General features: G+C 48.0%; 1 protein-coding gene across 6 annotated transcripts in view; it reads right to left on the bottom strand.

Annotated features, from left to right (window-relative positions):
• Positions 1 to 19,314, bottom strand: part of KCNH2 (potassium voltage-gated channel subfamily H member 2) — a 56,730-nt gene that overhangs the window by 12,271 nt on the left and 25,145 nt on the right. For 4 of the 6 annotated variants that reach the window (XR_473193.3, XM_007504613.3, XM_001371325.4 and 1 more), the window contains exons 3-8: positions 13,570 to 13,734; positions 11,788 to 12,225; positions 10,517 to 10,728; positions 2,933 to 3,355; positions 1,810 to 2,197; positions 952 to 1,151 (exon numbers count right to left, since the gene is read on the bottom strand). Coding sequence is in view for 5 of the 6 variants with exons in the window: in XM_007504613.3 (XP_007504675.1) it covers positions 952 to 1,151; positions 1,810 to 2,197; positions 2,933 to 3,355; positions 10,517 to 10,728; positions 11,788 to 12,225; positions 13,570 to 13,734 (1,826 nt within the window). In the remaining variant the exon portion in view is untranslated. Of the gene's footprint in view, positions 1 to 951; positions 1,152 to 1,809; positions 2,198 to 2,932; positions 3,356 to 8,223; positions 8,635 to 10,516; positions 10,729 to 11,787; positions 12,226 to 12,423; positions 12,474 to 13,569; positions 13,735 to 19,314 lie in introns of those variants that run through there. The other 2 variants (XM_007504617.3, XM_007504616.3) reach the window with 2 other exon arrangements.

Consider the following 19,314-nt stretch of genomic DNA (forward strand, 5'->3'; position numbering starts at 1 on the left):
TTCCCTTGGAAAAGGAAAAGCCTAAGCATGGTGGGATACACCCAAGAACCCAACAAGGCTAGAATTCCCACCAAGCTAAGAACAAGGAAAACACCAGGTTGAAAATCTCACAGGCTCCTAAGTTACAATCTATTGGGCTAGAATTGGAGGATGAGGCAAGAAGAAAAAGATCAAGATCTCTGAGGCCATAGAACTGGAAAAGGAGTAAGAGAGAGTCAGAGGTCAAAGGCCTGAATATGGAGGAAAGAAAACTAGAGGGAAAACCAGGTTCATCTTGGGATGAGCTAGCAATTATTGGAGGCTATGAGCAAAGGGAAAGGGTCACATTCCTTCTCTGTGAGTTGACATGAGCTGAAAATAGAGCATAAGGACCTTTGTTTTTGCCATGCTCTTTCAGAGTTGCTAAGGACCACCACCCATGGACCTTGTCCAAGGCTTAGGGTTGGGAAGGGCTGCAAGGGAACCCTATGGATGAGAAGACAAGAGGTCAGAGCTCAGAATACTAAGAGTTTCTACCTATATCTTTGCTAATAACCAAAGTGGAATCCCTATGGAATTTAAGCTACTTAAAGTCAAAGACTATTTCATTTTCCTCTTTGCATTACAATTGACTACCATGATGCCTGGCACATAGAAGGCATTTAATAAATGTTGAGTGAATTTCTCTCTCCCTATCCTCCATTCTTCTCCCTCCTTAGCCATATTGATGATGCACTAGGTAGAATGAAGGGTATCAAGCCACTAGGTCCTCCATATCCTGGTATCCCTTACCTCTTGTATCTCTTCTAACCTCCATCTTTCTAGTTTAAGATCTCTCTAAACATCTCTCCTGCTTCTCTACTTCTGTTCTCTACATTTCAGCTGTCTGATTCTGACCCATATCCTTCTCATTCTTGATATCTCCAGACCTCCATATCCCATAAGCCATGGTATCTCCCCTGTCCTCCTCACCGCATTCATGTCAATGCCATTGGTATAGGACCATGCATGTTGGAAATACTCCTCCAGGCGCTGTCGCAGGGGGTTGGGGATCTGATGGAAGCGGATGAACTCACGAACTCGAAGCATCTGGGTGTGGTATCGGGCAGTGCCTGAGTACAGTCGTTGTATGATGGCTGACACATTGCCAAAGATGCTGGCATACATCAGAGCTGGGGGACAGAGGGGCAAAAGCATCAGCTAACAAGGAAACTTCTTTTGCTTGTGGGAACCCTCTAGTTAGAGTGCTCTCTCTCTGTCTCTATCTCTCTGACTCTCTCTCCCTCCACAAAAACACCTGAGCCTAAATGCCAAGCCCCTCTAGGGGCTCTAGCCCTTCTCCTTTGCAACTAAACCAGTTTTTCTGCCCTCCCAAAGTCGTCCAAAGTCCAATTGGCCCTCTAACTCCCAGAAGTTTCCTATCTCTATACCTAAACCATCCTCTCTTACTTCAAAGCCCATCTTCTTAAAAAAAAAAACCCTCTAGAGAGCAGTTAAATGGTTCAGTGGATTGAGAGCCAGGCATAGAGACAGGAGGTCCTAGGTTAGAATCTGGCCTCAGACACTTCCTAGCTGTGTGACCCTGGGCAAGTCACTTAACCCCCATTGCCTACCACTCTTCTGCTTTGGAACCAACATATAGTATTGATTCTAAGATGGAAGGTAAGGATTTTAAGAGAAAGAAATGAAAAAAACCTCTATTCACCTGCCCCTCTTCCCTACCCATCTCCCCACTGCTCAGCCCCAACCCCATTGTCTATTTGTGGACCCCTCAAGCTTCCTTCCTCCCATTAACCCCTCTTCCCACCCACCCCCAAAGCTGGCACTCACAGCCAATTAGCATGACACATATGGAGAAGATCTTCTCAGAATTGGTGTTGGGGGAGACATTGCCAAAACCCACACTGGTTAGACTGCTGAAGGTGAAGTAGAGGGCAGTAACATACTTGTCCTTGATGGAAGGGCCCCCTGAGCCACTGCCATTATAAGGCTTGCCAATCTGTTCGCCCAGGTTGTGTAGCCAGCCAATTCGAGAGTCCTTAAGTGGCTGTTCCATGTTGCCGATGGCATACCAGATGCAGGCCAGCCAGTGTGCGATGAGGGCGAAGGTGCACATGAGCAGGAATAGCACAGCAGCCCCATACTCTGAGTAGCGATCCAGCTTCCTTGCCACTCGCACCAGCCGCAGAAGTCTCGCTGTCTTCAGCAGCCCGATCAGCTGCGAGGCACAGGGCCAGGGGGAAGGTAGGGTTAGCTCCAGAATCCCAGGGGGAAGGGGAAGCATGATAAGAATGAAGCCCCAGGGAAAGGGAAGGGAAGAAAACACCCTAAAATGGGGCAAAACCAGGATTGGCTAAAAGGGTGAGGTGCTATGGACCGATCAAGGCACCAAGGTCCTAAGGGGAAACCATCCTAGAATTCTTAACCACTATCCAGAAAATAGACCCCACAGCCTTTTGATTTCATTCTGCTTTTTCCCATCCTCCAGGCCTTACCCTTGTCCCTCCAACTCTTCATCCCTCTCTCCCTCCATCTCTCTTTCCTCCTTTCCTCCATCCATTACTCATCTTTCCTGCTTCTCCATCCTTCTCCTTTCAATTTCCTTTATCCTTTCATCTCTCCTTTCCATCTTTTCCTCCTCTTCCTCCATTCATTTCTCCTTCTACTCCCTCAGTTCTTCTCTTTGTTCTCTCCCTCTTTCCATTGCTCTTTTCATCTCCTCTTTCCATTTTTCCTTCTTCCTTCTCTCTTTCTCTCCCTCTCTTCATCATCCTATTTCTATTTCCTTATAGTCATCTTTATCTTACCATTTCATTTCTCTTTATTCTTCTCTCCTTCCCCTCCATCCCTCACTTCATCCCTTTCTCCCTCTCTTCCTCTCCATTCATGCCTCCCACTTCTCTCATCCTTTTCTCCCTCTCCCTCCCTCCCTTCCCACTCTCCCTGTCCCCACCTCCTCAGAGCCGGAGCCAAAGATGAGTAGGTCAAAGGGGATGGCTGCCACCATGTCGATGAGGAACCAGCCCTTGAAGTAATGGACAGCAATTCGACCAGGGTGACTGACCACCTCCTCATTGGCGTTGACATAGGTGGTTCTGAAGTTGATGAGGATGTCCACAATGAACATGATGTCCACAATGAGGTCAACCACTGCCAAAGGCTGACAGGCATAGCCACAGTCCGGGGCTGGTGGGGTTTCCTCGCTCAGCAGGAAGGCGGCTGAGTATGGTGTGAAGACAGCTGTGTAGATGACCAGCAGGAGGATGAGCCAGTCCCACACAGCCTTGAAAGGACTGTAGTGCAAAATGGTCCAGCGGTGAATCCTTGGCGCCTGCAGCTTGTACTCAGGCAGTACATCTGCACCCAGGGACAGGACCTGGGAGAGGGTCAGCAAAGAGAGGGATGTGGGGCTGATGGAGCAGAGCCCCAGAGGCAGAAGTCCCAAGGGACAAGACTGCCGGAGATGAATATCAAATGAAGAGATTCGGTAGAAGTGGGAAAACGCCAGCTGGGCAGGAAGGTCAGAAGGTATAACAAAACTCTTTGAATGTCATATATTATGAAAACTATAGCTCCCATCATTCAGTGTAGTGTATCCCAGGAACTACTGCTCCCAGGAATGACACAAGGGCTACAGGTCACAAAGTCATAGGCTTCTATGATATGAATGTGGAAGAGACTATCTAGTATAAATCTATCATTTTACAGATGAGAAAACTGAGACTCAACAAGGGGAAATAGCTAGGCTAAGAAGAGAAAAGGGATCAAAGCCAAAACCAGAATTCTCACCCAGATCGTCTGATTGCAAATACAATGATCTTTCCACTATGCCAAGCTATCTCTGACTATAAAGTGTATAAATGGAGATTTTGAACCTTTGGAATTCATCCCCCCAGAAGTCCCTTAGTATTTCCCAAAATTCCTTTTAATCTCTCCACCACTTTTCGTGGTCACATTTGTATGAGTTCTGAGGCTCCACCTCTCTGGGTCTCTCTTCTTCCTCGTGGTCAAGTTAGGCAGGTTTCACTCTAGTTTGTTTTTATTTTAATAAATATAATACTTGAGTTATTGGATATTAATTTTAATATTTACAAAAGTAACCCCTGAGACTACATTCTCAATGCATGCATTTAAAAAACTCTAGTTTTGTTGTATTATGTGTCTAGAGTAACATACGCCCTAGCACCATAATACAAGCCTGGATCCTATTAGGTCCAATTTTGTAGGATCCCAAAATTGGGGACCTGTGTCAGATACTGCTGTGATCTGCTAGGTCCCCCTAATACTAGGAATCTAAGTACCCCAGCTCCCTCTGCTAACCCAAGAAAGTGAAGCCGCAAACACAGACTATCCCCAACCCAGAGAAACTGAAGGTAAACAATTATAGTCATTAACCCTATATACACACAAGCAGAGTATTCGGGCATAGCTCCTGTCCCCTGGCACAGGAAATAGAGTCAATCATCATATGTCTTCCATCCAGGGGAATAAACACACACACACACACACACACACACACACACACATAATCATACACATCTATGTGCCTTAAGGGAGGAGATTCAAAGAACAGTTCATATATATAGCAGAGGGAAAGGCAAGGTGAGGAAGGAAAAGTAAGAGATGGGTAATAAATCCTAGGACAGCCACTGAAAAAGAAGAGGTAAAATCCCACCTAGTTGTGGCAATGACCCCTGATACTCAGTCTGCATACCAAAAGACTAAGAGCATCCTTCTCCTTCATCTTCCTGGGGTTTGTGCAAAACTAGGAAACTGGTGCCTCATCTTCTACTTCCCACACATCTCCCCTAGTTCTCTCTCTATCATACTGTCATGTTCCCAGCATTGGATTCATCTGAGATTTCATCACCCTGAGACTCTGACATGAGTGCCCTGTTTACCTTCAAGCCACAAAATTTTTTGTCTATCTCAGTTCTCATCCCCTTGTTCCTCCGTTTCTCTAGTCATAGGTGGTGGCAGGAAGATGAAGGAGTAGCTAAGGTACATTGTGGCACAGAAAGCTATCCCTTTCCCACATTCACTAGCCTCCTAAAACCTCTCCAAATTAGAAGAAAAAAGGTGGACCTATGTATCTGGGGAGACAGGCTTTGGTCTTTCCAGTATCCAGAGTTCCCAGCCTCCTCCATTTAACTAAATATCACTTTTCCATATTCCCAGTAGCCTAAAGAAACCAGCTGGAGGAGCAGCTATTAGCCTAAACCAGGCTCCCCTTGGGGGGAAAGGAGGGAAAGGGAAGAGGACAGATTATTTAGAGGATATGAGAGAAGAGATGTCAGAGTCCCTGGGAATGCCAGACAATGTCCTGGGAATACAGATGAGGACTCAAAATATCCAAGCACTGACCCAGAGATAGGGATTGTCCCATTTGGCATTCCGACTTCATACTTTCAACCACCCTGGCCCTCTCCAAGCCACAAAGTCAGAGGACTAGGATATTCAAAAGAGAAAAGTTCTCAGTGAAATGGGGTCTAAAGGCAATCAGATGACAAAAGTGTTATAATAGGCTTCTTAACCTGGGATCTACACACCTCCAAGGAGTCCACTGATGGATTTTGTGCACTTGAATGAGGGGGAAAAAATTATGCTTTTATTTTCATTAACCTTTGGTTTTCTTTAAAATACTATTTTTTTAATGTTATGCATTAAAAACATCATTGTGAAGAGTCTGCAGGCTTCCCCAGAATGCCAAAAGGGTCTATGATACTCACAAAAAGAGTAAGATGCCTGATTTATAGAATAAGGGAGAATTGGTCAAGTTCCCTACAGCAAACAATGAAGAAAGCAAGGGGGTCAGAATAGGCACCTAGACTGAAATTCCTATGATTGACTTTCTGGGTCTCCCACCACAGATACTGTAGGACACAACCCTCTGGGTCTCATGAAAAGCCTTGGCCTCTCTTCCTTAATTTCATTCACAAAGGCCCTTAATTACAACCTTGCAGTCATCGCCATTCCCACCAGCTCGTCCATTACTCTCACCCCTGCCGCCATAATATAAACATACACTCACATAAGCACACTCAGTAGACAGCCAGCTGGGTTAGAAAGAACCCTGGACCAAAAAACCTGGGTTTAAGGCTAATATCCATCACCTTCACATATGAGAAGGCAATTTGAGCAATTCATTTCACTTTCCTAAGACTTCTCACATCTGTCAAATGAGCACAGGGTCATCTGTTTCCCCTCCCTCACTCAAGTGTCCTAAAGACAGTATGGCAGGATGCAATGAAAAGCAATACATGAGCCCCCAAATGCCACTTGATATTTACCATTATCACCCATCCCAGCTCTTCCTGGCTTGCTACCATCCTTTAATAATCTCAGCACCATGAAATATTTAGAGCTGGAAGAGGCTTCCTTTAGCTCAAGGGTTTCTACATAAATACATGAACTTGGTTTTTTTTAAAACAAGACATTTTGATAACTGAATTTCAGTAAGGGAAGTTTGCCTTGTATTTTAGTGTACTTTCCATGGTATCTATGGATGGTATTTTTGCATTTAATAACCTGATTCTGAGAGATCCACAGGCTTCACCGAGCTGCCAAATAATACCCATTACACACCAAAAAAGGTTAAGAACCTTGGATCTACCCTGACCTGCTGGAGCCCAGCTCTCAGGCAGCTTGCTTAAGGTCTTTGTGTTAGGTAACAGCAGATCAGAGAATAGACTCCAGATCACCTGGCTCCCAGCACCAGGCTCTTCCCACCAGAGCTCCCTGCTTCCATAACCAGACTTCAGCGCATGGTGCTCTGGGATGGTGGAGAAAAGAACACACATACACAGACACACACACACACAGACACACACACACACATTAATGAAACAGACAGACTGGGGACTCGGGGCATGGTCAAGAGGCCACAGATCTCCACCACTCAACATCCCTGGGGATCCCAGAACACTCTGGGGATTTCTACTGCAGACTGATATAGAAGGATCCATGTCTGATTCTGAAGCAAACCAAATCTAATCTTGCACCTCTAGCCTGAGGCCATGTGCAAAGCTAGCTGGGGTTCAGACCTGGATAGGCTTCAATTCAGTCTTGGATCTCTCCATCCCATCCACTCTAACCCCACCTAGCCTGAGGAGTATGAGAAAGGCAAGGTCATTTACCCCTCCCTATAGTGACCCATAAGCTCCTGTCAGACCTCTTGGATATCCCTAAAGGGTCAGATAGCTGAGCAATGAGTCACCAAGAGCCTACCCTGGCCAGAGGTGATCAGTGGTCATTGCTGCTATCCCAGGATGGCTAGAGAAGACGCCCTGGGCCTAATCCACCAAGAGACTCTATTACTACCCTTCCTGCCCCTCCATATATAGGACTCATCCTCCAACCTTCCCAATTCTCCCTCAGTCATTTCCCTAGCACTAGATTCCCCTATGACACTGTCCCATGTATACTTCATCCTCTATTCCAATGATATACATTCTGCTCTAAAGCTGAAAGAGACCCTGACACAGGAGATTGCTCAAACCTCCCTGAGGCTAAGGGAAGAAGGAAACCAAAGGAGGCATCTGGGATCAGGCCCTCCCCATTTAAGGCCAAGGATGGGCTCCAGTCCTGGGCTGTTCCTCTCACTCTCCCTGGAGGGGCAGTATCTGGGCCGTCAGAGGTGCTACTTAGAATCTGGCTCCATCTCTTGATAACTTTCTTTTTCCATCTCTCTGGCTCACATATCCTCCCACCTCTGAAGTCTGTAGACCTCAAGGGCCAGAAGACACCTCAGTCAGAAACTCTGCCGAGATACACAACTCAGAAGACAAAGTAAGAAAGCAATGGCTTCGTGGGGAGGAGCACAGAGGTCCTTCATACAGTAGATTTCAACTCTATTGCCAGTTAGGATCTCAAGGCAGAGAGAAGTAAGCCTGTGCCAGGCACATGGGTCCGTCGTACCCCCCTCCCATCTTGGGAGATCGACGGTCCTAATGGGGCAGAGGAAAGATGGACTGTATAAGGGAACTCCTTGAATTGAATGTCTTGGGGAATACCCTTCAACCCCTGCCAAAGGACAGTGAAGAGAGAAGGATCAAACTATCGGTCCTCCAGGCCATCCTATTATCTCCATCCCCTCACATCATCCTCTTTTCCCAGCACCATTCTCCTTTTCCCTGGGACCCTCACTGGGCTCCCTGCTCTTGTCCCACTTTGGCCCCATGCAGCCCTAATGCTCTGCCTCGGTGCCCATCAGTGGAGGGGAAGGGAGAGGTGTGGGTCACCTACCTCCTGGGCCACGAGGCTGGAGATGCGCACAGCACGCCGCACCCGGGCATTCCGGGGCCTGGGCAGTAGAGCCCCGGCCTCTGCCCCTGCCCCACTCAACTTCCTGGCTGTGGACATGGTGGGCTCTACACCCCCCTCCCCAGCCCACCAGTCCAGAGGCCTGAGCCTGCCCCCCTATGGTGCCTCACAAACCCCTGGGTCAGGTGGGGCGAGGGGCAGCAAGGGATGGGCACCAGGGGCTAGCAGGCAGGCTCCAAGAGCTGTCTCTGGCATGGATCCAGTGGGGGAAAGGGGGATCTGGGCTTTGTCCCCCACAGCTGGCTCACCCTGGCAGCAGGCACAGGCAACAGTGGTCAGCCCCGCTCATGCCATCCGGTGCCCGCCGAGCCCCAGCCCCCCAGTGCCGGCTCAGCTGCCAGGGCTCTGCACTCCGCCCGCTGCCCGCCCAACAGCAGCAGATGGAGCCTCTGCTCCAGCTCCTCCTCCCCTCCCTCAGTCTCCCCCCCCTCCCCCCTGCTATGCTGGGCTCCCCCTCACACCCGCCCCCTCCCGCCCCCATGTGCCCTGACAGCCACCCCCTCCCTCTATCCACCCCCCCACCCAGGCCCCAGCTCTCCGGCTGAGCTGCTCTTGCTGCAGATGCTCCTGCAGCCCTCTCCCTTCCCCCCAGCTGCCTGCCCGGCCTGTCACCGCAGATTAATGGTCTCCCCTACACCCCCTCCTCCCCAGTCCGGCCTGAGCACAGAGCAGGAGACAGAGGCACCCACAGTGACACACACAGATGGACACACACACTCCTGTGCAGGCGCCCCACAGACACACAGGCACCCATAAAAATAATCATGTACGCAGATACACACATAGAAGGGAGGGCAGAATTGGGGAAAGGAGGCTGGGCCTTTGAGGTGGGAAAAGAAGGGGAGGAGGGAGTGGAAATAGCCAGGTGAGCCTGGAGGAGGAGGAGGAGGAGGAGGAGGACTGCTGAGGAAGGGCCCTGGGGGGAGCTACGGAGCTGTCCCTGGCTGGGACCCAAAGGCCCAGTCAGGAGGAGGACCTGGAGGTGGGACTCTGCCAAGCAATGGAGAGAGCTGTTCCAGCCTCAAATGCCCTCTATGCCCATGAGCTAGAAGGGAATGGGGTACAAGTCTGGGGATCACACAGACGATAGGAAGGGACGATAAGTGGCCCAGGCAGGGGATGAGTTGGGGCCCAGACACTCCTACTCCCGGTCCTGCTTCCTTCCCATGCCCACCCCCTCTCCCCTCTGCTCAAATGGCACATCTGGTCTAGACATAAAAGAGTTATGGGGGCAGGGGAGAATGGAGGTGGGGGAGCCTCCAGCAGTATAGAAAGTGGGGTGCCAGACGGATGGGGAAGAAGTCAGTGGCTACAGAACCTGAGCCCAGTACTACCATTGCCCATGCACAGGGTATGAAGGAACTCTGAAGCCCCTCCTGCTGATGTTTTAGGAGACCCACGCTTCTCTCATTTCTCCTCAATCCATTCCAGCTCCCACTTCTCGAATCCCACAAGTATAAGGCACAAGAGAGGCAGTCCACTGGGCTCCCATGACCTCAGGGAATCCCCCCATCGACAGCCCCTCACCTGAGCTTAGGAGAGGCAAGCTCTTCCCCACTTGGATTACAGCAGACTTCCCCACTGCCCCCCATTCTCATGCCCAAGATAGGACTGGATCCTGACTTCCACCAGCTCTTCATTTTTCCAGCCTGCCTAGTCCTTACCCAAGATTCTGCTCTCCTCTCCCTAGAACTCCTGTGGCTGACCCCTTTCCTCCTCCCAACTCTCTCTCCACTCTTTTCCAGTCCCCAAGTCTACAAAGGTCATCTCCTCTTTCAGTATCAAGTCCCTCCTCTGCCAGACCCTGGATATGTCCCCTTCTCCATCCTCCCTTAGACTGTCTCTAATCTACCAAATTTTCTCATCACTCCCTTAAAGCTGTTTCCTCCCCTAGTTCTGACTGCCCTTTTGCCCCACACTCTCCCTGCCAATGAGCCCAGTGTATCACTCATGGTCAACAAATTCCAACGTTTGCCTCCTCTCCTAGGACATTCTCCAGAGGAGAACTCTACTCAGTCCTCTATATTACTTCTCCACAAAGGCAGGTCTCACAACTCTTTAGCCCTGTGTCCATCTTTCTCCTCTTAACTGAGCCTCTCAGTGGGCACACATCTTCCCCAGGTTCTGAATCCTGCCTCATTGCCCAGCCGTGGTCCCTTCAGTAAGAAAGAGGGAGAAGAACCAAGGCAGGAAAGAGTAGCATATGAGACCTTACCTGGGTAACTTTCTCAGTGACGTTGTGGGTCCTCTCCTTGATCTTTGGGGCAATGATCTCCCGGTCACTAGCAGGTGAGGCCAAGAAGGGATCACCCTTCAAGTCCACGAAGTTCAGGGTGATCTGAGGAATCTTGCTGATGGTGCGGTAACGGACAAGATCCGAATCTGACGTGGAGTTCAGGAGACTGCTGCGTAGGGGGTGCATGGCCCCTGGGTTGGGCAGGGGAAGGAAGAGAGTGGTCAAGGGGTCAGGCAGCAAGGGCAAGGGAGACAGCTGGGTCAGGAACATGGGGAAATAATTGAGTTGGAAACATGCAGGGATAGTTGAGTCCAAAGTTGAGAGGGACAACTGAGTCAACAACATGGTAACAGTTAGGAGGTTAGACAGACGAGGGTAACAAATGACTTGGAATATCAGTGGATAGGTGGAGAGCAGGAAAAAGGGGACAGATAGGTCAGGAACTTAAGTAGGTAGGAGGGTTTAAAGGATTGAGGGACTACTAGACCAGTGGAAGAATAGACTAGTTCCAGAGACAAGAGAATATTCTGTCTTGACAGTAGCCAGGGTCCAGGGGACTGGGTGGCAGATAAAGGGCCAGAGCATAAGATTACAGGAACATGTTAGAGTTCCATGGATGAAAAGTTAAAGGGGTGTACAGGGTGGCCTGCAGTAGTGGGAGGGTAGGCAAGTGAGAGAGGAGTATGAGGTGTGGGTCAAGGAGAAGAGGGGAAGGTTTCAGCATAAAGAACCCAAAAGATAGGGCCCCTCAGTGAAAAGCAGGTGCCAACTGGAACTGGAGAACTCTACAGCTGCTGAGTCCCTCAAATTCAAGTTCTGGAGATCCAGACATCAGAAAAGATCTTTTTGAGTAGGAAAATGTAATGGGATGGTCAAGTAATGGGATAAATGGACACTTAATGGGATTAAATAAGTGGTTAATGGGATTTCCCATCTCACTAGCATGGAAGGGAAATGTGGGAAATAAGGAAGTAAGAGAGCAGGAATTGGAAGGAGTGAGAGGGGAGGATGGGTAACAGATGGAGTAAGAGTTGGGGCAAAAGGAGGCAGGAACCCCATCTGTTGCCACAGACACACAGGGCTCCCAGAATTCCTGCAGCTGTCTACTCCTGAGTAGTAATGCACCCCAGATCATCCTTTTCATTATCCTAGTCCCTTTCCTGATAAGAGCTGTTCCTCTTTGCCTTTTCCCCCCCGCCTAAGGATGGGTCCCCCACCCCAGCCTTTGGTACCCCGGCTAGCCCCCTCACCAGTGCTGGCGTGGCGAGGGGGTGGGGGCATTGTGCCTGCCCTCATGGCCTCAATGTCATCAGCAGAAGACGCTCGGCGGACGCTGGCACAGCTCTCACGAGAGCGGGTCCGGGCCAGACTGCAACTAGAGCCTGAGGCATCAGGATTGAGGTTCCGGGTCCGAGGAGAGGAGTGTGTAAGAGGGACACTACTGGGGGAGCCAGGCCCCACCAGAGCCCTCCGCTCCTCAGCCAGGCCAGGAGGCCCTGACACATGGTTATCTAGTGAAGATGTCACCTCATCTAGGGCCAGAGACTCGCTGCTGGGAGGGGCTGGAGTTAGGTCCACGTCCACTACCACTGCTCCTGGAGCCCCTGGGCCACCTGGCCGGAGAGATGGTTCCCGAGCTGTCAAGGCTAGAAGTGCTGGAAGCTTCAAACGAAAAGTTCGACCACGACCTGTAGTGGATAAGACAGGCAAATGGTCAGAATCACAGTAGCTACATGAGGCCAAGAGTCCAGCCCATGCCTCTAGAAACCCCTCACAGACAACCCCAGCTGGGGAGAAAGTGTCCCAGCTACTGCTTGGAGCCACTCACAAAACCCAGAATTTCTGAGTTAGAAAGCACCTAAGAGACAATCTAATCTGACCCTTACCCAAAGGAGAAGTCAAGGCAGCCAGAGCTGCAGAGCAAGGAGACAAGAGAAGGCTGAAAAGAAGAAGAAGAATCCTAGCACAATAATCTACAGAAAGTCATTAGAGCAGAGTAGATAATTCTGGAATTATTGGAATCAGGAATTCTGCTTTTGACACTTATTAGTTGGTAACCCTGGACAGGTCAGTTAATCAGTCAAGTAATGTGAACTCAGATAATTCCCTAATATTCATCTTCTGAGAAGTAGTATTTGTGGTCAGCTGTCATCTGCCTTGATAGAAAGATTTCCCATGATGGTTGTTCCCTAAACCAATGAAATCCCAAATCCTCTGTATGAGTATTTGTATGATCTCATAAAATTAAATAATAATCCCCCAATTATTCCCCAATGATGTTCCCATTAGGAAATTCATTTGGTCCTCACAATACCCTCTGTAAGGCTGTCAGGATAGGGGTTATTATCCCTATTTATGTTCTCGTTTCCTAGATGGGAAAGTAGAGCTCCAAAGTAGTCAGATGACTTGACTATAGTCATACAGTCAGGCAATGGCAGAGTTAGGACTAGAATCCAAGTCTTCTGACTCCTGGTCTAATGCTCTTAGGAATCTTCAAGGAAAAGCATGTCCCAGGAGGACACCCTCAAAGGAAAAGAGAGACATCAAACAGAACTCACCTGCTGCCCCATCACAAGTCAACAAAGATACCTCCCAGAAAGTTTCTTCATCCTGATTCTACCAAGTCCAGTGGCAAGTCTGTCTGCCAATTGCCCCAGCACCAGAGAATTTAAAGCTGGAGTGGGCTCAGATCATCTAGTCAAACTCTTTCATCTTATGGATGAGGAAACGGAAGCCCAAAACCCAAGGTCATGCAAGTAGCAAATGGCAGATAGGACTCCAGCCAAGTCCTCTGACTCTCATTCTAGTGCCCTTTCCAAGGAAACATGCTTGAACAAAATGGCACATCTTTGGATTTTCGATCACATTCTAAACCAAATCACCAATACTGACTGCCCCATCCTTACCCCCACCTCCTCCTTTCTGCTGTAATCCTCAGAGTAGGAAATGCTGAAGGCAATTCCATAGTGGTGAGCAGTACTGTGAGTACCTGGAGAGCCCAAGGAAAGTAGGTAAAGAAGAGAAATACCTACCTGGGGCCAACCAACTGGTGGGAGGGCCACGGTGGTTGGTGTCATGGACAGGGGACCCAGTCAACTCTGTCTCCATCACCACTTCAAAGTTAAGAATGAACATGATGACAGCCCCATCCTCATTCTTCACAGGAACTACGTCCACCAGGCACAAGAAGCAGCTGCCTGAGAAGCAGTCAGAGGGCATTGTGAAGGGCAGAGTTGAATAACCCCTCCTGAATAGCAGTCACTAAAGGTATCTTGAGGCACTGGGGTCATAGCACCCTGTGCTGTGGAGTTTGGCACCAAGATGAGCAAGAGAAATGTCCCCGAGCTAAAAGGGTCCCAATCAATGTACACTTTTTCACCACCCTTCTTAGTTCACCCGCTTTTCTATCCATCTCTCTCTTGGCCAATCTTTTCTCTAGGCCACTATCTTCTTCTGCCTTTCTCCTCGTCCCTCTCTTGCTTTGTTTTGTTTCTATTTCTCTTTGCATTGTAAGCTCCTTGAGGACAGAGTCTTTTGCTTTTTTTTTATACCCAGAACTTCACACAGTGCCTGGCCCAAAGTAGGTGCTTAATGTGTGTTTACTGATTGATTGATCGCCTCACTCCATCTCTGTATCTCTCACTCAGTCTCGGGCTCAATATCTTTGTTCTCCCACTGAAGCCCCTACAAGTAAACTAAAGCTGGTAAAGGAGAAAATTACTCCCCACCTCACATTTACTAGCTATACCTAAGACATATTCCATACCCCCAAGGCCTTATTTTATTATCCTGACTTTGTTTATTCCTGGCTCATAATGAAAGGTCAAGTTCCCATATCTGGTGTCTTTTACTGGTCTTCCCTGTAGTACAACATTAGGTACCCTGGAAGTCAATATTAATGGAAAATAACTCAGTAAAAGGCATTTTGGGATAGTGCCTGGAGAACTGGCTGCCCAGTTAGGAAGATTTGGGCTTAAATCCCATCTCTGATACCAAATGGGTGAGTGACCCTGAACAAGTCTCTAACCCCGTCAGGGCCTGGGCAATGCTCTAAAGACTCTTACATTACAGAAAAGCTGCTGATCTACATTGGTGGAGGGAATTTCTCTGCTGAAGAGTTTCTAATAAAATCTCAGGTCTGGACAACAACTCAGTAGTGATGCTAGCAAAGTCAATGGAGATATTCGCAATCGTGACAATAATGGTAGACATACCAGTAGTGATGACTGGAAGTGATGTTCATGTTGACAGTGGACATTGTGGCCCCACTATGTATTTATCATCCCATATTCAGATCCTCTCTGACTGCCTGCTCTTATCTCCCACCCCTGCACCCCACTCCCTTACTCCAGTGTCTAAACATACAAAAGTTGAAAAGTGAAAATCCCTTAAAATCACCAAGGAAGGTGAAGTGACCCAAGCAGGTCTGCTCAAGGACTACAAGAGGCCTCGGTTTCATTGAGCCCCTGAGCTAAGCAGCACCCTCTACTTATCTCTCTTCATAGGACCCTTGAAAGAGATGGGACACCTGAAGTTCCTGAGGCTGATGGGAGAAGAGTTCACTTCAGGTTCAGTCTAAAGGGACCAGTTGGGAATAGGCAGCATTTCCTCTACCCTAGTCCTCTGAAGGTCAGGGGAGAAGAGTAGTGGGAGAGGGAAGGGACACTAATCAGATTGGAGTTTCTGAGAACCATAAATTAATCCTGTGGAATGAGATCCAATGAAACTAAATTGGGGGGGGGGGGCAGAGAAAAGATGCTAAAGATAAGGAGGAGGGTCAGAGGAGAAGCTGACCAAAGGCAGTATCCCCCCCCACCAAACAAACCCTCCCACTCACCCTGTATCCCTGGCCTTCAGGGCCACCCCAGTAGTAACAGATCAGGATGCATCTTCCTTCTATATGCTTCTGTCTCTCCTGTCCCAAACTCCCTGGTTTCTTACCCCCACTGGACCAAAAACACAGCTGTGGAGTTGGGAGGTGCTGGGGGCTGGGCCAGGAGACTGCTTGGAACTCCGACAGTCTGCCTGGAGTTTATGCCCAAATATGGCTGTGGCCGGCAACAGCTGGAGTGGGGACTGGCCCTGGCCAGTGGCCCAACAGAATGGCCAGAGACCCAGGGGACCTCCAACCCACAGGTTCTGGAGACCCTTGAAATAGTAGATACTGATTGCCCTGGCAACTGGTCTCTGAGATTCCTCAAGCCTGGAACTGAGCAACTTTAGACAGGTTATCTGGAAAATCACATCTCCCCACCCCAATCCCAGGGATCCAGACCCTGAGAACCCCACACAGCCCAGGCACTCCAATGCAAGAAACCAGAACCTAGAAGTGAGACTCTCCCCCTACCCCAAGGAGCCAAAGTCCTAGTAATCCCAGATCTTTTCAACCTCATGACAGAAAGGTCCCCAAACACAAGCCACTATCTCTAATGAGCTCCTTTCCCAGCCCTATGCCGCAGGGCCCCCTGGCCCTCTTGGTTTAACAGAATCACTTGAAGAAAAATATTTTCTGAATGTGTCCAAAGTCCTGGTTATTCCAAAAATGTAAGCTGGAGCTGTGCCTGATGGCTGAGGGAGATGGAGATTAAAAGGAAGAAGAATCGGCTGCTCTAAAGGAGAAAGGAAGGGAAAGAAAAAGCACCCTTCCTTATCTTTTTCCTCTTCTTTCTGTCCAGCCTGTCGAAGACATCCCCACCACCCTCCAGCCCTCCTGAGGGGTCAGTTGAGACCTACCTGGGGCTGTGCCAATGCCTACACTCAGCTTCTTCACATCTGTGAGCCAGACAAGACAGGCCGTTCAGCAAACAAGGTCTCTGAGTTGAAGCTAGGGCAGATGGTAGGGGGAAGGGTGTGCCTAGGGCCCCCTGAGGACCAAAAAGGGGGGGGGTAGCAGCAGGGATGCCTGCCAGACAAAAGGGCAGGACATGGGGACAGCCAAGATCTGGGCACCACCGGCAACTTACAACTATGCCCAGTAATAGGGCCAGGGAGCACTGAGGGAGATGGAAACCAGGGAAGCTAGATGAAGTACCTAAAAGTCATGGGCTTATGGTAGGAGGTGAGGATCATTGAGACTCAGGGTCTGCAAGTCAGTGGGAGTAATGGACTCTTTAACAGTCCCCAAGAAGAAATGGGCTAGGGATAGGTGGGCAGTGCAATGGAGTGTGGAGTCAGGAGGACCTGGGTTCAAATTCTAAGACACTTTCTGGCTAGGTGACCCTGGGCAAATAGCTCAACCCCAACTGCCTAACCCTTGCCATTATTCTGTCTTGAAAAGGATACTAAGAAGGTAAGGGTATTTAAAAAAAAGAAGAAGAAGAAGAAGAAGCAATGGGCTAAAGTAGGTATTTAGGAATAACAAATTTCCACCTAAGTTTTCTGAAGTTATAGGACACATGTTATCTCCCTCCCTTTTTCCTTCCTCCCTCCCAGAGTTGATAAGCAATTTGATCTGGGTTATACAAAGATCATCACACAAAACATATTCCCATATTATTCATTTTGGTAAGCAAATAACCTTATAAAACCAAAACCCCAAAACAAATACCCACATAAACAAGTGATGAATTCTATGTTTTCATCCACATTTCTACTCCAACAGTTCTTTCTCTAGAGGTAGATAGCATTCTCTTTCCTAAGTCCCTCATTTATTTAGGAATTATTTAGGTATTTAGGAATCAGTGAGTATGATGGGCTCATTGTAAAAGCTCATTAATGGTGTGGGCCAAGGATTCAGAAGCTGGGAACAGGGGTGTGAAGCTAAGGGTCTGAGAGGTCATTAAGGGTGATGGACTTAGTATCCAGAGATCAATAGGGGTGATGTCATTGGGGAACAATGTGAATGATCCCGGGGTCAGTGATGGACTTGAGGGTTCAGGAATCAATAAGGGTAAAGGAGTTGATAGTCTTGGGCGGTCAGTGGAAGTGATGTATTTATTTTATGGATCAGTGGGGGTAATGGATTCAGTGTCTAGAGGACAGTAAGAGTAAATGGCTAAAAGCATAACTAGGTCACAAAATAGAGTGATGGACCAGGAGTCAGAAGACCCAAAATCAAATCCTGACTCAGACACTTACCATCTATATAACCCAGGGCAAGTCATCTAATCTCTATCAGCCTGTTTCCTCATCTGTTGAATGGGGATAATAACCCCATTTTACAGGATTTTTGTGAGAATCCAATGAGATAATGTCTAAAAAGCATGCTGCAACCTAATAGACATTCATAAACATATAAATGAAATCTTATTGTGGACTCAGAGGACAAGGGAGTGATGAGCTTGGGGTCTTTGGGCCATTGAAGGTGGATCCAGTGTTTTCATGCCATCTCTGGGGAGAGGCTGAGGGCTCCCTCCTCAGCAGGGGTGATGGGCTATGGGTCCCAGTGTCAATAGGAATGATGAAACCAATTTCTAGTGTAAAGCTTGAGTGATGTCCATTGGTGTCAAGGGATGCTTGAAGGTGGTGAGCTGAAAGTGTCAAGGTCAATGGAAGTACCTGGGGGTCAATAGAAGAAATGAACTCTAGACAAGAATTCAATGAGGATTACGGGCTAAAGTTCCAGGGACTAGTGGGAATGATGGGCTCAGTGAAGGTGAGGGAATTCAGTGCCTGTGGTGTTCAGTGCAGGGAAACAGGCTTAGTGTCCAAGAGTCAGCTGGAGAAGAATCAAATCTCAAAATGAGAAAGAATTCCAGAGATGACATAATCCATTATGTATCTGAATAGGAACAGTAGCCCTAAAAGTTTGAAAACCTCCAGTAATCAATAAGGGTATAAGAGTAAAAGAGTCAATGGTCTTGGGGGTCAGTGGAAGTGCTGAACATAGTATTTCAATCGTCCCATTATACTTTGGGACAGTTCTAATTGTCTAAAAAAGATTTTTGGGGGGCTTACATTAACCCTAAATATGTGCCCCTACAATTTCCCATCAGTTTGGCAGCCACTGGCATGGAACTCCCTCTACTGTTTCGAGTCAGCAACCTGTCTATAACTTAAGGTCTTGGAATTGTTTGAGGGCTAACTCTATTTCTGACTTGCCTGCAGTCATACAACTATTGTGTTGGAGGCAGAACCTGAGCCCTAGATTTCCTTACTGGCTCTCCATCCGTAGCTCCAATGCTGCCTCTCACATTACACATAAATAGAATATGTGGAAAATTGAGGAAGGAGCAAGCACTAATAATCAGGAGTTTCAAGTCAGGCTTCCTGAAGGAGGCGGCACCCAAGCTGAGCTTAGAGAGCAATCAAGGAGTCTAAGAAATGAAGCTGAGAGGGGAGTTCATTCCAGACGTAAAAAGCAGTAACCCACAACATATGGTAGTGATGAAAATAGCAATTACACTGGTTTTAAATATGGTTGCAAGGTGCTTGGAACTTTGCTAATAGAGTGGTTAAAACATCCATGTCCTTTGACCCAGAAAGGCCACCGCTAAGCACAGAACTCTAAGGAGATGAATGATAAAAAGAAAGTCCTTATTTACACCAAGATATCCCCATCAGCACTTTTTGTAGTAGCACAGAGCAAAGGAAATGCTCATCAACTGAGGACACAGCTAAACAAATCATTTAATATCATGGAATATTACTGGGTTGTAAGAAACTATGAGAATGAAAAATACAGAAAAGCATGAGAAAAGGTCTATGAACTGACACAAATAAAGCAAGCAGGACCCAGGAAACAATATCTACAATGACTACAACAAAGTAAATCAAAAAGTCAACAAAACAACAGAAAACTGAATGTCATGAAATTCTAATGACCAAGCTTTGTGCCA

Source organism: Monodelphis domestica, chromosome 5 (genome assembly GCF_027887165.1).
Source record: "Monodelphis domestica isolate mMonDom1 chromosome 5, mMonDom1.pri, whole genome shotgun sequence".
NCBI classification, from domain to species: domain Eukaryota; kingdom Metazoa; phylum Chordata; class Mammalia; order Didelphimorphia; family Didelphidae; genus Monodelphis; species Monodelphis domestica.